At 47.4% G+C, this 13,683-nt stretch overlaps 1 protein-coding gene across 1 annotated transcript in view; it reads right to left on the bottom strand.

The window, feature by feature from the left end:
• Nucleotides 1-204: 204 nt before the first annotated feature.
• The window catches only part of DOCK5 (dedicator of cytokinesis 5), a 76,968-nt gene continuing 63,489 nt past the window's right edge, over nucleotides 205-13,683 (bottom strand). The window contains exons 38-44 of the mRNA XM_027701952.1: nucleotides 12,100-12,183; nucleotides 11,040-11,177; nucleotides 10,021-10,187; nucleotides 9,082-9,259; nucleotides 6,856-6,991; nucleotides 5,045-5,142; nucleotides 205-3,025 (exon numbers count right to left, since the gene is read on the bottom strand). Coding sequence (XP_027557753.1) covers nucleotides 2,924-3,025; nucleotides 5,045-5,142; nucleotides 6,856-6,991; nucleotides 9,082-9,259; nucleotides 10,021-10,187; nucleotides 11,040-11,177; nucleotides 12,100-12,183 — 903 coding nt within the window. The 3' untranslated portion in view covers nucleotides 205-2,923. The remainder of the gene's footprint in view (nucleotides 3,026-5,044; nucleotides 5,143-6,855; nucleotides 6,992-9,081; nucleotides 9,260-10,020; nucleotides 10,188-11,039; nucleotides 11,178-12,099; nucleotides 12,184-13,683) is intronic.

The following is a 13,683-nucleotide window of genomic DNA, read 5'->3' on the forward strand; positions in this document are numbered from 1 at the left end:
TTTCTGGCTGTAATGAACCCCATGTCAGTCAGATGAGCACAAGAAAGGTGCAGTGGCCTTCAAAGAACCAGAAGAACAAAAGAAAGGACAACTTCAGTCTGAACAAAACCCCCCCGGGGCTTCACTGGGTTTGTTTTTCCCTGAAAAACTTCTATGAGGTTTAACAAACTTCATTTTTTCATTTCATTATATACATTTTTTCATTGTACGTAATGAAAAACCATTTCTGGCTGTAATGAACCCCATTTCAGGCAGGTGAGCACAAGAAAGGTGCAGTGGCCTTCAAAAAACCCCCAACCCAAGAGTTAATTGTATTTACTACTGTCAGCAACATCCTCAGCAGGTTTTTGGTGGCTCCCCCCCAAACTTGCACCAGATCATCAGAAGTCAAATGACAAGTTACAGTTAACAAGTAAAATGATTTCCTGGAAAAGAAAATGTTCCTCAATACTGGTGATAAATTAATTCCAAACAGCCAAAGTTTTGTGTTAGTTCAGAAATTTGGATCCAAATTCCTCAGCTGGTCCCTCTTTGTGAGTTTTAAGAATCTTTAAACTCTCCAAGAAGTCTCAATCTAAACTTTGCAGGCAAACCCTCATTTCCCTGAGTTCCACAGTGAAAGGGAACAAGAAGAAGTAATTTTCTGCCAATCCCTGGAAAACATCAGGGAAAAATAACAGCCAGGACATGAACAGGGCAGGGTGGAAGGGCAAAACCCTCTGCCTGAATGGGGCAAGAGAATAATTCTTACAAATCAAGGAAACCTCCAGCTGCACTTGCTTTTCTGCTGCTGTGGCAGCAACAGGCAGCTGCAGCTTTGGGGTGAGATCTAAATGATGATATCTAAAGAAATTCTGAATTAGGCAGCTTGGCAGGAAAACTGAAGCTCTTTATGATGCATTTGTCCTGAAACAGGCACTCTGGGGAAGTCCTGCTCCACACAGGATTCCAGGGGCAGCTCAGCCATGGGAATTCTGTGCCTGAGGCCCATCTGGTCCAGAAATAACACTGATATTTGTGTTGGATTTTTGGTCACTATGCAACTGTGGGCACGGGCTATTCCTGCAGTGCCACAGCCCTTCCTGCAGGGACCACGTGATTTTAAAGAGGTGAAACCCTAAAATCTTGTTGATTTTTCTCTATACAAACAGAAAGACAGCCAGACAGAGCAGGGAATAAATAACTAAAGGAAAAATTGAAATAGATTACCCCATCCTCCAAGGAAAGAAAAGAGTGGAGTGATCCAAGCAAGAGGAAAAGAGGTGGTTAATTGTCAAGTCTTTCACATCCCAGATCTAAATGGCTCCTTAAAGTCTAGTCTATCAAAAACCTGGATCATGGAGGCTCTAAACCAAAGTGCAAGTACTGCCACAAATGGGGGCAGGGGGAAAAAAAGAGAATTATTTGTTCTTGTGGGGATGTGCCCAAAGGAAAGGTCACAGGAGATAATCAGAGTCTCGGGGCTGAGGTCAGGAGGGAGAACTGGGTTTGCACATTCCATCCTCTCCAAGTTGCTGGGACCAGTCCAGCCCTGGTACCAAAGCAACTGGGACCAGTATGATCCTGGTGCCAAAGCAACTGGGACCAGGATAATCCTGGTACCAAAGCAACTGGGACCAGACCAGCCCTGGTAAAAGTGCAGCTTCTCTTCATCTCCCACATTCCCAGGAGAGACCTTTTCCACCCCTTTAAAAAGCACAAAGGTGAAGTTTTGTCCCGAGTCCCAGACAAAGGGATGGGACCACACAGGGGACACAACTCAGGGAGGGTCTCAAGTGCTCTGCAGGGTTCATACCAGTGAAATCCTGGCAAAGGACTGGTGAACTCTCCCTGGAGCAGAGCTGGAGTGAGGCAAGGGCTGCTCTTCACCCCACACACAAATGGTGACAGAAAAAAAAGCAGAGAAAAGGCTTTTCATGTCTGCTCCCAACGCTCAGGTCTGGGCCTGCAACCAGGGATCTGCAGGGACTTCTCCCACCCCACACCTTGGGAGCTGCTGCTTCCCAGCAGGAATGGCTGGGATCTGCTCCACGTCATGAGGATCAGATCTTGGCTCACCAGGGATCACAAATATGAGAAATAAAATACTTTATATATATATATACATATATATATATATAGGTGTCTTGAGAAGTTGTAAGATATCCAAGTTCCAAACCCTGAACTTGAGCATCAGGGTCTTTTTTTTTGGCCAGATAAGGGAAATGAAAAAATCCTCAAAAATTAAAATCTTTCAGGGCCATGTGAGAATCTTGTGCACAGGGGGTTTCTCTTCTCTCTCTGGCCTGAGAACAAAGGAAGATCCATCATTTTTGACAAGAGGATGCCCAGCGGCCAACTGGAAAGAAGGGAAAGCCCCTTTTTCAGAGAAAAGAAACCTTTTTAGGCAAATATTAAGCTTAGAAATATTAAGCTTAATAAAAATATTAAGCTTACCTGAAAAAGGTGGGATTTTGTAAAGCTATAAAATGCATGAAATTTAAACCCAAGGGGGTCTTTTCTCCCCGAAAACTCGAGGTGAGACCGGACCCAGAGAGCGATGAATAAATTCTTCCTTTTTGTTTTGTTTTTTCCATCTTTCTAAATTCAAGGGAGGAATTTTTCTCCCAACAAACACAGCTCAAAACTCACGTGAAAATACTGCTGGCCACATCTCCCACTGCTCTGCCTCCCCTGGCTTCAGACCCCCGGTGCAAATCAACTCCTGGGACACATTTACACCGGGAAGGAGCTGCTGGAATTGCAGCAGGGAGCGAAACTCAGGGCAGACAACACTGAGACAGACAGAATTCCAGTAGGGATTAGTGTCCCAGGGAAAGCAGGGCTTAGGGAACACAGTCAACAGCAGTTCCTTTTGGTCTTTCCCAAGGAAAACTCCGAGGGATGGCAGGAGGGATCACCAGGCTGGGGGTGGGATCCTCCCTCACTGCAGCCCCTGCTCCGAGGACACGACACTGGATTTCCTGGTTTTTGGGGGTGGAGGGGGAGGTTTGGCTTCCCTTCTGCTGGGCAGTGGTGGAGCAACCTGAGAAGAGGAAAACACACAGAAAAATAAACCATTACTGGCAAGTGGAGGCGTTTTGTTTCACCAAATGATGGATCCAAAAGGTCCCGATGCTTCCCTCGGGGTCAAATCTTGGAATTCTGCCTCCCAGCACCACCAATCCCTGACAGGGGCAAACAAGGACAGAGCCCCAATGGGTAACAGGAGCAGATATATTTTGACTCCTAAAATATGCTTCTGGACATATTTAAATTGATTTAAATTTGAACTGAAACATCGGACCTGCAACCCAACTTTGCCAGTTGTTCCCATGTCCCACCTTTTGTTTCTCAGGACAATGGCAATAAATCCATCTCCTTCCAGTTTCCAAAAGTGTATTATTTTTATCCTGCTGGCTTGATGAGCTGCACCAAGCAGGGCCCAAAAGGATGTAAACCACTTCCAAATCGGACTGGTAAAACTAACACCACAAAAAAGGGCAGCAAGTGAAGTTCTAATTAAACAAGTTCTAATCAAACAAGCCACCTCCTGCCTGTCTGGCACAGGGGCTCGCAGGACGTTGCTTATTCTTGCAGAAAACTGCATTAACAGGTTCTTTTTAGCTGTTTCTCTGCCTGTTTTAGGGGGCATCCTGTAAATAAATGAGATGTGAAAAGGCCAGGTGAGCAAGGAGCTCGTGTGGCTCCACCACTTCTGAGCCAAAACTGCCAAGATTTCAGGGCTGTTTTAACCAAAGGCAGCCAGAGACAACTTTACAACAGCAAAGCAACAAAACCCTTCAGAAAACACTTCACAATCTCTCTTTGCAGCCCCGTGGATCCTTTTCCTCTGGCTGCAAGCCAAGGGCAGCGTTGCAAGCCAGGACATGTTAATAATTAGTTTCCTTACAAGACTCAAGGGAAAGAGGCTCTTTTATTAATCCTCTGGAAGCAGTGGCTCCCACAGCACATCCCAGGGGCTGGAATATCTCTGCCACAGCAGCTCCATGGGCTGTTTCCAGGGGCACAGCCAATTCCAACCAAAGGAAGGGCAAAGGACAAAACCTCCTCCTCCTCCCACACTTTATGGCACTGGCACATCCCAGTGTCACATCACTGAATTAAGTGATCTGCTGTTTTCCTGTCTTCCTGTGCTGCCAGAGGTAAAATATTTATAAAGTGTGATCATTCTTTAAGTTCTTTTGGGTCCCATCCCAGTTCATCTCACTCAGGTACTCCCCAAATCCTGTTTGCAAATGGGACTGGGGAAGACATTCATCCCTTTAAATTACAAAAGGCACTTTTTAACAGGGCTTGGGGAGACTCCATCCCTCTCAAATTATCCCCAAAGGGATGATTTCTGCTGCTGCCCGTTGGGAACAATTAGTCTGGTATCAGAACCACCTTCATTTCAGGGGCAGGGGAAGTGATTCCCACACAATGATTGGAGTTATCTGCACTTCAGGGACTCCAAACAGCCTCCAGACTCTGCAGTTTAAGAGAAACATGGGTGGTACAGCACAAAAAAAGTGGCAATTTGATGTTCCTCGAAGGAAAGCACTTCATGGAATTGAGACAAAGGCTGTGGCTGAGGCAGGGATTTAACACAGGCTCTTTTAAGTCACTAATGACTTCAAAAATTTGATTATTCTGAGCTGAGGACTTAAAAGGAGACATTTATCACATCGGAAATGGGTGAAATTTCCCCTCCTATTCCTTTTTCAGGCCCAAATTATTGCACTGTTTCATGTTTTTGAAACTTTTCCATCACGGTGCTCGTTGGTTTCCAATCTCTCTTCCCACCCCCACACACAGTTTTCCTGACCAAGGACAACACAACTCCCACTTGGAAAAAAAAAAAAAAAAAAAGGAAAAAAAGGACTTCACTCCCGAAGCAAAAAAAAAAACCCTTTTTCTTCTTTTGTGGTTTCAGGGAGTGAAGCAGTAAAATGATTAGACAAGTCTCAGGCAGCACCACCCTTGAAAGCAGCTCGGAAAATTCCACTGGTGCCTCCTTCTCAAAAGCTGCTCTCCAAAAAGATGTCAGCTCTCATTTCCTCACCTCCACAGAATTCCTGGGGTTGCTGTTCTCGTAGGGTTTGCTTTTGGGTGGAGGGGGAGGTGGGGTTGCCAATCCATCAGCCTGCAACGAGGGAAAACCTAAAGAGCAACAACAGTGATTAGAAAAGACGTTAAAGGAGGTGGAAAAGGAACAGGAAATGGGACCGAACACGTCGGATTTTAAGGGAGGTTCATTGAATATCTTGTGCTTTCCATCTGCCAGCAGCTCTCTGCTTTAGCAGCTAAACCTGACTGGATTTGTTGGAGTCCCAGTCGTGTCTCCCTCGAGTTCCAAATGCCCCGAAGAGTTTTTCTTTCTCTCTCTCTCCACCAAATGGTTGAGAGCTGCTGGGAGCCCTGAGGGAGCAGAGCCCTGCATCCATCAGCACATCTGGGGCCTCAACCCCACAACTCCCTTTGATTTTAACTCCACTGGATGGAGGAGATAAGGACCTGAACTTCAGAAGGATTTTGCCTGCTCCTAAGGGCAATTAAACCCCTTGGATAAGTGGGAGAGGGAGGTTTCAAATTCCTCTCACACACCTTTCTTCAGAGTATTCCTGACTTTGTGTCTCTGGTTGTCTCCTCACCCCTCATATGTATTTTTTAGTTTAAATCCCCTCACAGCAGTTCTATGCTGGCTTGGTTCATTACCTACACTGAATTTATATCCACACCCAACCTTCTGTTGCTTTAAAAAAAGAGCAGCAGACTGAGAAATGCAGCAGCCAGGGGTGACCCTGCACAGGGATTTTTACCTCGAGCCATATTTAAATGTTGCTGCAGCATTAACTGCTGGATATGCAAGGAAAGGATCCCCCCTCCTTCTTTTTCAGGACCAGATTTTTGTGCTGTTTTACGTTGATCTATGTTTTATGTTTTGGAAACTTTTGCACAAATTATTCATTTTGCTAATTCTCTTTAAGATAAATTCCATCTCTTGTGGGTGTAACTTCACCAGCTCACTTTCCAAGCTGCAGAGCAAGTTCTACCAGACCTTTTTTACCACGTGATGGGAGTTTGTTCATTAATTAACAAAGCCCTCAGGGCCTTGCCCAGGATATTCAGGCATCCAGCTGATCAGAACCACATGGGATTGCTGTGGTTCCATCCTGTGAATCCACAGCAGATGCTCTTCTAGACCTGCCTTGATTTATCACCTACACTGACTGCATGTGATGTTCACCTTGAGGTTTAATATACCTTCCACATGTCACAGAATTCTGGAATGGTTTGGGTGGAAAGGGACCTTAAAATCCATCCAGTGCCACCCCCTGCCACGGGCAGGGACACCTTCCACTATTCCAGGTTGCTCCAACCTGGCCTTGGACACTTCCAGGGATCCAGGGGCAGCCACAGCTTCTCTGGACAACCTGTGCCAGGACCTCCCCACCCTCCCAGGGAAGGATTTCTTCCCATTATCCCATCCAACCCTTCCCTCTGGCAGTCTGAAGTTGTTCCCTCTTGTCCTGTCCCTCCATCCCTTGTCCCAAGTCTCTCTCCATCTTTCTTATACAAGTCAATACAGAAGAAATCAAGAAACAAACTGAAAAAAGGTAAAACCTGTTGTCTGGAATTCCTCTGGCATCCTAATTTTAACCAGTGATCTCTAAGTGACAAGTCTGATCTTTGGTAACACAGCCAAATTTTGGGAGCTGACAAAAACATCCACGAACATTATCAGCTCAGAGTCACTTTGTGTGATCTAATGAAGGGCAGTTCCTCCCTCCCTCCTTCCTTCCCTCCCTTCCTCCTTCCCTCCCTCCCCACTGTGGTTACCTCAGCAAACACAGACTCATTTCCAGGACTTACTTTGGGTCCTGGGGGTTTTGGGGGTGATGGGGGGTGGGCTGAGAGTTGACTGCTGGAGCGAAGAGCCCTGAAGCAAAGTCAATCTGTTGTCTCCCAGCTGGAGACTCTTTGGCCTTTGTGCTTTCCCTGACGTGCCCTGGTTGGAACAAAGACAGACAAAACCCTTCAGAAGTCAGCCAGGTAAGAGCAGGCTGGTTTGAGAGGCCTCAGAGGATTAACTAAGATGGGAAGGTGTCAGGCTGAAAAGCTGCTGCAGTTCTGTGAATAAACTTGGCAGGGGAGTGGGGGGAGAAATCTTTCCAAGAAGTAAAACACTGAAATTCTGGGTGCAGGTCAGGGCTGCTGCTGTCACCCAGCTCCTTGGGGCTGTGAAACAAGCCTATTTTAGGCTTTCCAGAGCAAATCCTTTGCATCTGGGACTCGGGAGATGTCCCAGTTCCTTCCAGTGTCATGTGTGTCCTCTGTGCTCTTCACTCCAACCACGAGGCCACAAGAGTCCAGTTCATGAATATCAGGGACCTTTTAAACATCAGTTTGTTGTTTTACAGAGCAGGCTGTCACTTAAACACGTAATTAAACTCACTGGGCTCTTCAGAGCTCAATTCTCCATCACTGGGATTTCTCTTAGCACAGAGGAGACCACACACTGGTGAATATAAAACATTTAAAGCCCAAATCTGCTGGACACACACACAGCAAGCCTTTGCTTCCCTCTGGCTTTCCAGCTCCCACACAGCTCAGCCAAGAGCTGCATAAAATCAGCCTGTCCCATTCTTGTGCTGCACCAGAGCCCCTATAAAACCAGCTTTCTCTGAGCTTTGCAGGGCTGTAACCCTGGACTGCTCATTCCCTTCAGGGAGCTGACAACACTTGGAATTTGCCCTCAGAGATGCTGGGGAGAAGGGAGGGTGGGTGCTGTGTTTGCATCTCTCAGCTCCCTGCTGTGCAAAGCCTTGGACAGACATTCCCCACTGTCCCAGCAAACCACACAAATGGGCTTTATCCCAGATATTTTCCCACTAGTTTTGGTTAATAAAGTGATCAGCAGCTGCCAGCAGTGCCTGTGGGTTAAAGCCATTTAATCCAGCAGCAGAGGCAGAGGGGCCAGGCCTCCTGAACCACCAACATTCCCGACTCCCAATTTTCCTGCCCTGGAAAGCCTGTCAATACCCAGTGACACCAGCCCAGCTCCCCTTCTAACAAACACCCTGCAGCCTCCAAGTGCTGGCAGCACCACTCAGATTTGATGAGAATTCCTGAAAATGCAGAGCCTGCTCCTGCCAGATTCCATTGGGCACTCGAGAGAGAAAGGGAAACACAGGAATTCATGTTTGCTCATTATTTACACAGCCCGTGCTAAGTCAGATTAGTGTCACTGAGCTGAAATGCTCAGGTGCCCAATTCTCTCATCCTCTGACAGTGCAGCACAGCCTTTGCATCAATCAGGATAATATTCCAAGGTTCTACAGCTTTACCTGTGGGCTGAAACTTATCCCTGTGCATTAGTGACCACTCTGAATCCCACTGCCAACCCTAATCCCAACAGCTCCAAGATATTCCTCATTACAGCCTCCTGGGGGGGGATAGATTCCCTTTTATTCCTCTTCTGCAAATAATCTGCTGAAGGAATAACCCCTCTGCCCTCGTGCAGGAGGGTCTGGAGCAAAGCACAGGTTGGAACCAGGTTTTCCAAGTCCCAAACTGGCGACTTAACGAGCAGCCCACGTTTTTTCACTTCCCCAGCCCATCTTTTTTCACTTCCTCAGCCCATCTTTTTTCACTTCCCCAGCCCATCAGACTGCTCCTCACCTCCAGCACATTGGATTTGGGCACTGATGGCCAGTGACAGCAGCTGAACATCTGGCCTGGCAGCTGGATTCCTGACTGGGAGTCTTGGTTTGAGACACTGGGACAGCAGGGATTGCTCCAACAAAAACAGGGGCAGCCCTACAGGGTGCTGAGTGCATCACACAGGGCCCTGCTCTGACCACGAGTGGGGCACTCAGCACCTCCAGGAAGCATCAGAGCCTCCTGTTGCCAGTTTGTCCCTCCAGCCAAAGCTGTGACACCGATTTTCCACAGAAAAAAGCACGACTCAGATGAGCAAAGCTTTTGGAATTCCAACCCCTCCCACTGGTTAATGCAGCTTCCCAAGGAGCAGCGATGGAAACGCTCCCCATCCTCCTGCTGGGGATTGGATTCTTGCTGTCAGCATTATTGGGTTACCATTTTGGAAGTCAGTTCTGTTTCTGGCTCCTTCTCCACGATAACCTGAGACTTGCTAATGCTCCACTCCTTCCTCTTGAGTTTGCTGATCCTGTTGTCGCCATCATCCTTCACGGGCGGCTCCTCAGCTCTGGAAGATGTTGATATTCTCCTCTCCAAGAGAGGCTCCAGGATAGATCTGTGGCCCAAAAGAGGGGAAAAAACACGAGTCTATCAGACCTTTCAAGGGCTGTTTGTTAAAAAGCTGCCATCTCTCAGTTTGCATGAGGTTCTTGGGAAAAACTGAATGATGAACGTGGATTTTTCAGCGAGATTTGTGCTGGGTTACCCCAGAAATTCTGAGTATTATGTCTTAGGTCTAATGAGATCTAAAAAATCACATTACAGTATTATCACACATTACATAAAGTGTGATCTGCTTGCAGAGGGAGCCACACCTTCATTTTATGCTGAGCCCTGCACTGCCCTTCAGCAAGTCCCCTAAACCCTTCTGCTTATCACAGCTGGAAATTAAATGTACAGAGAAGTAAAACCAGGGAATGTTTCCATGTGTGGCAGCTCCAATTCCATGGATGCAGCTGCAAACAGGGTGGAAACACGTCCTGTGTGACTTACTCACCTCTTTGCTGACCACACCAAAATAAACCACCCTGGAGTGTCTTACACCTCCTGTTTTCCCAGGAAGCAGAGACAATGTGTGTGTCTGAAATACACCCCATCCCTATTCAGTGCCAGGCAAATAATTTGGACAGCAGCTGTGGGTTCAATTCCCACAATCATCCCTATTTGTGCTCCAAACTCCCTGCCTATAAAACGGAGCGACGTTACAATTTTTAAATGTGTGTTACTAAGGAATAAACCTTGATTTTCAGAGTAACTAAAATCCTTGCAAAGGCGTTTTTGCAGTGCTGTAAATCAGGGGGAAAGGCTGGTACTGACCCATCTGAGCCTGGTCTGGAGGAGGTGCTGTCAGAGGAGGTGGAGGAGGTGGAGACCACGGAGGAGGCCACCGAGGTGACCGAGAGCCTCCTGAGGGTGGAGGACATGATGTAGGGCAGCACCACAGAGCCCGACCTGCTGGGCTTCCTCTCGGTCAGGGAGGGGGGCTGCAGGCAAAAACAGGGCTGAGAAACCACACAGGCATAGAATCAAAGAATCACAGAATCAGCTGGGTTGGAAGGGACCTCCGAGATCATCAAGTCCAACCCTTGATCCAACCCCGCTGTGGTTCCCAGCCCATGGCACTGATGCCACATCCAGTCTGTCCTTAAACACCTCCAGGGACAGGGACTCCACCCCCTCCCTGGGCAGCCCATTCCAATGGCTGAGCACCCTCTCCGCAAAGAAATTCTTCCCAATATCCAACCTAAACCTCCCCTGGCACAGCTGAAGACCCTGAGCCCTCTTGTCTTGCTGAGAGTTGCCTGGGAAAAGAGACCAACCCCCCCCTGGCTCCCCCCTCCTGTCAGGGAGTTGCAGAGAGTGAGGAGGTCTCCCCTGAGCCTCCTCTTCTCCAGGCTGAACAGCCCCAGCTCCCTCAGCCTCTCCTCACAGCACTTGTGCTCCAGTCCCTTCCCCAGCCTTGTTGCTCTTCTCTGGACCTGCTCCAGCCCCTCAATGTCCTTCCTGAGCTGAGGGCCCAGAGCTGGACACAGCACTCCAGGGGTGGCCTCACCAGTGCTGAGTCCAGGGCAAGAATCACTTCCCTGCTCCTGTTGGCCACACTGTTCCTGAGCCAGGCCAGGATCCATTGGCCTTCTTGGCCACCTGGGCACACTCTGGCTCATGTTCAGCTTCCTGTCCATCCACACTCCCAGCTCCCTCCCTGCCTGGCTGCTCTCCAGCCACTCTGTCCCCAGCCTGTGGGGCTGTAGGAGGTAAATCCCAGCTCACAGGGGGGGAAAAAGGGGGACATGGATGCTTTGGAAGCAAAGCACTGCCCAGCCAGGCTGGCTCACCAGGGTGATGACCCCGTACTGCTTCTCCACCTTCCTCCTGAGCTCCCGGAAACAGCCCGTGAGCCGCTCGTGCAGCGGCTTCAGCTGCTCCGTCAGCTTCTCCCCGTGGATCCGGATCCCCTCCGCCAGCAGGGGCATCTGCAGGGAGGGGAGAACAAAATCCCAAGAAGATAAATCAGCCCTGCTGCTCCAGGAAGGGGTTTTCATGGAATTATAGAATCATAGAATCAGCTGGGTTGGAAGGGACCTCCGAGATCATCAAGTCCAACCCTCGATCCAACCCCGTCGTAGTTCCCGGACCAATCCAGTCTCAATACATTTAATGCACTTAAAAGGACTTAAATCAATGTGTTTTGGGTTTGAAGAGACAAAACTAAGCAATGATGAGGCAAGGAAGCTCAGCTGCTGGCCTGTGGCACTCAAACCTGACAGTGTGAGCTCCAGGTGCTCAAAAATATGACTGTTTTCCCCACTTATATCCACAGTTCCAAGGCCAGGTTGGAGCAACCTGGGCTCATGGAAGGTGTCCCTGCCCATGGCAGGGGGTGGAATGAGATGGGTTTTAAAGTCCACCCCCAACCCAAACTATTCCATGATTCCCTCTTGCCCCCTCAGGTTCCTTATTCTGCTTTGGGAAAATGCCATGTTTAAATGTTGGAGCACCATTTCTCAGCCCCCAGAGCTGTGGGACTGTGAGGGGGCTTTAACCACCCTCTGCTGGGTGGGAATATATAAAATGTCACAGGATGCCACTGGCATCCCAAGAAAACAAGGCAATTTTCACCTCCTTGAGGGTCAAAACACACCAATTCCAATGATTTCATGACGAGGTAACAGATATTTGGACCCTCAGGAGGGAAAAGCCCCCACCACCTTGGCAAATATTCCAGAGTAACACAAAGCACATGGAATATTTTAGGCCACAATTTTAGGATGAGGCAGTTTCCTTAAAATAAAAAGCAACTGGGCACTGTCCAGATTATCTCTCTATGAAAAAAATGAGGATGAAAAAACCTCTGCCCTCCCAGTGCTCCCAGTCCTTCCTTCCCCACTTCCACACCTGGATGGCGATTTGTTGCTTCAGCAGCTCGATTTTATCTTGATCTTCGGGATGTTCCTGAAGATACTTCTCGGTGAAAAAGGCCTGGAAGCAAAGAGAGAACATGAAAAAGGTGATAGAAGGACCATCCTGCTTTCCCAGGGGAAGATCCCTGTGGTTCAGAAGCAATTAATTGCCATTATTCCTCATATTATGCTGAATTTTGCCACCTCCCTGCCACCAAGCTGAGGGAAAAAGAACCAGGGTTATTTGTTGAGAAATGGGGGAAAAAAAGGGCTTTTTTTTGTTTCAATAAATAATAATTTCAGTGAAACATATATTTTAAAAAGTTACTCCATCAGAAAGGTCTTACTCAAGTCCAACTCCCTTCTCATAAACCAGGATTGATTTGAATAACCCAGGTTACATTAATTCTCCCTTCAACATGAGGAGTAGACCCAAAATCTTGAATTTTCCCCTCAAAAAGCCTCTTTAGTTTTCAGCAGCCAGTGACCCACAGCACACAAGGACACCCCAGACCTGCTCCAAGGTGACCTGCTGCAATTCCCTTCAGCTTTGGGATTCAAGCCCTTAAATCCAACATTTTCACCTGGGGCTTGTCACAAAGACTCAGTAGAAATAAATAAAGCCTCTGTTGAGGTTTGGGCTCAACAAAGCACCTTTAGACTCCACTTCTCCTGGATTTACCCTCAATCACCACAACCTGGTCTTGGTTTAAAGCTGAACAAAACCAAATCCACTTACTGGACCGAAGCCTTAAAATTGTGCCAATTCCCAGGATGTGCTGCAGTGTCCCAAAGGAAAGGATCACAATTCCTGGGCAGAAATGTTTCATTTTTCTTTTTTTTTTTTTTTTTCCTATATAAAATCCCTAATCATTTTTTAATTTGGCTTTGAAATGCCTCCCTGAACTATTTCAGCCTCTGAATCTGCATTTTTCCTCCTGTGTCCCATTAACTGGACTGTGTGGACAAGTGTTTATAGGGCTGGGGTATGATCCCAAAAAAGCTGATGGCAGGAGGAGGTGAGCCTGGGAAAGGGCTGCTGGGGGGATCCCAGAGGAATTGTCTTGAAAGTGTTCAATTATTGCAAGAAGAAAGATGTTAAAAACGCAGACTTTGGCTTTTTGGCTCCAATGGAACAATCAAAATTCGAGATTTGAGCCGCCCACAAAAGCCAAATGTTCTGATCTTCAGCTGAAATAGGAAAATATGAACCAGAAATGAGTATTTCCAGATGTGGTCACAGATACTTTGTGTTTCCTGGTTTTAACTGCTTTCCCACTTTCGTAATTCTACACTTTATGTCAACCTTAATTCATAAAAGGGGAGGATTTAGGGCCAAATTCAGCCTGGTAAAGTGAGCAACTCCTCTGGAATGAGCAGAGTTAGACCCTGGATAAATCAGCCCCTCTCTCATTTAACTTGTGCCCTTCATTCCACATGACTGCAACACATCTGAGAAGGATCAGATGTGTTTTAACACCATCCCTTTAGTTTAGGGAAATAAGCACTAGATTTTTTCCCTGAAATATTTCCTTTTTTCCCCTGAAATATTTGCTTTTTTCCCTGAAATATTTGCTTT

This window comes from Neopelma chrysocephalum, unplaced genomic scaffold (genome assembly GCF_003984885.1).
Source record: "Neopelma chrysocephalum unplaced genomic scaffold, ASM398488v2 Primary Assembly neopelma1_175, whole genome shotgun sequence".
NCBI lineage: Eukaryota > Metazoa > Chordata > Aves > Passeriformes > Pipridae > Neopelma > Neopelma chrysocephalum.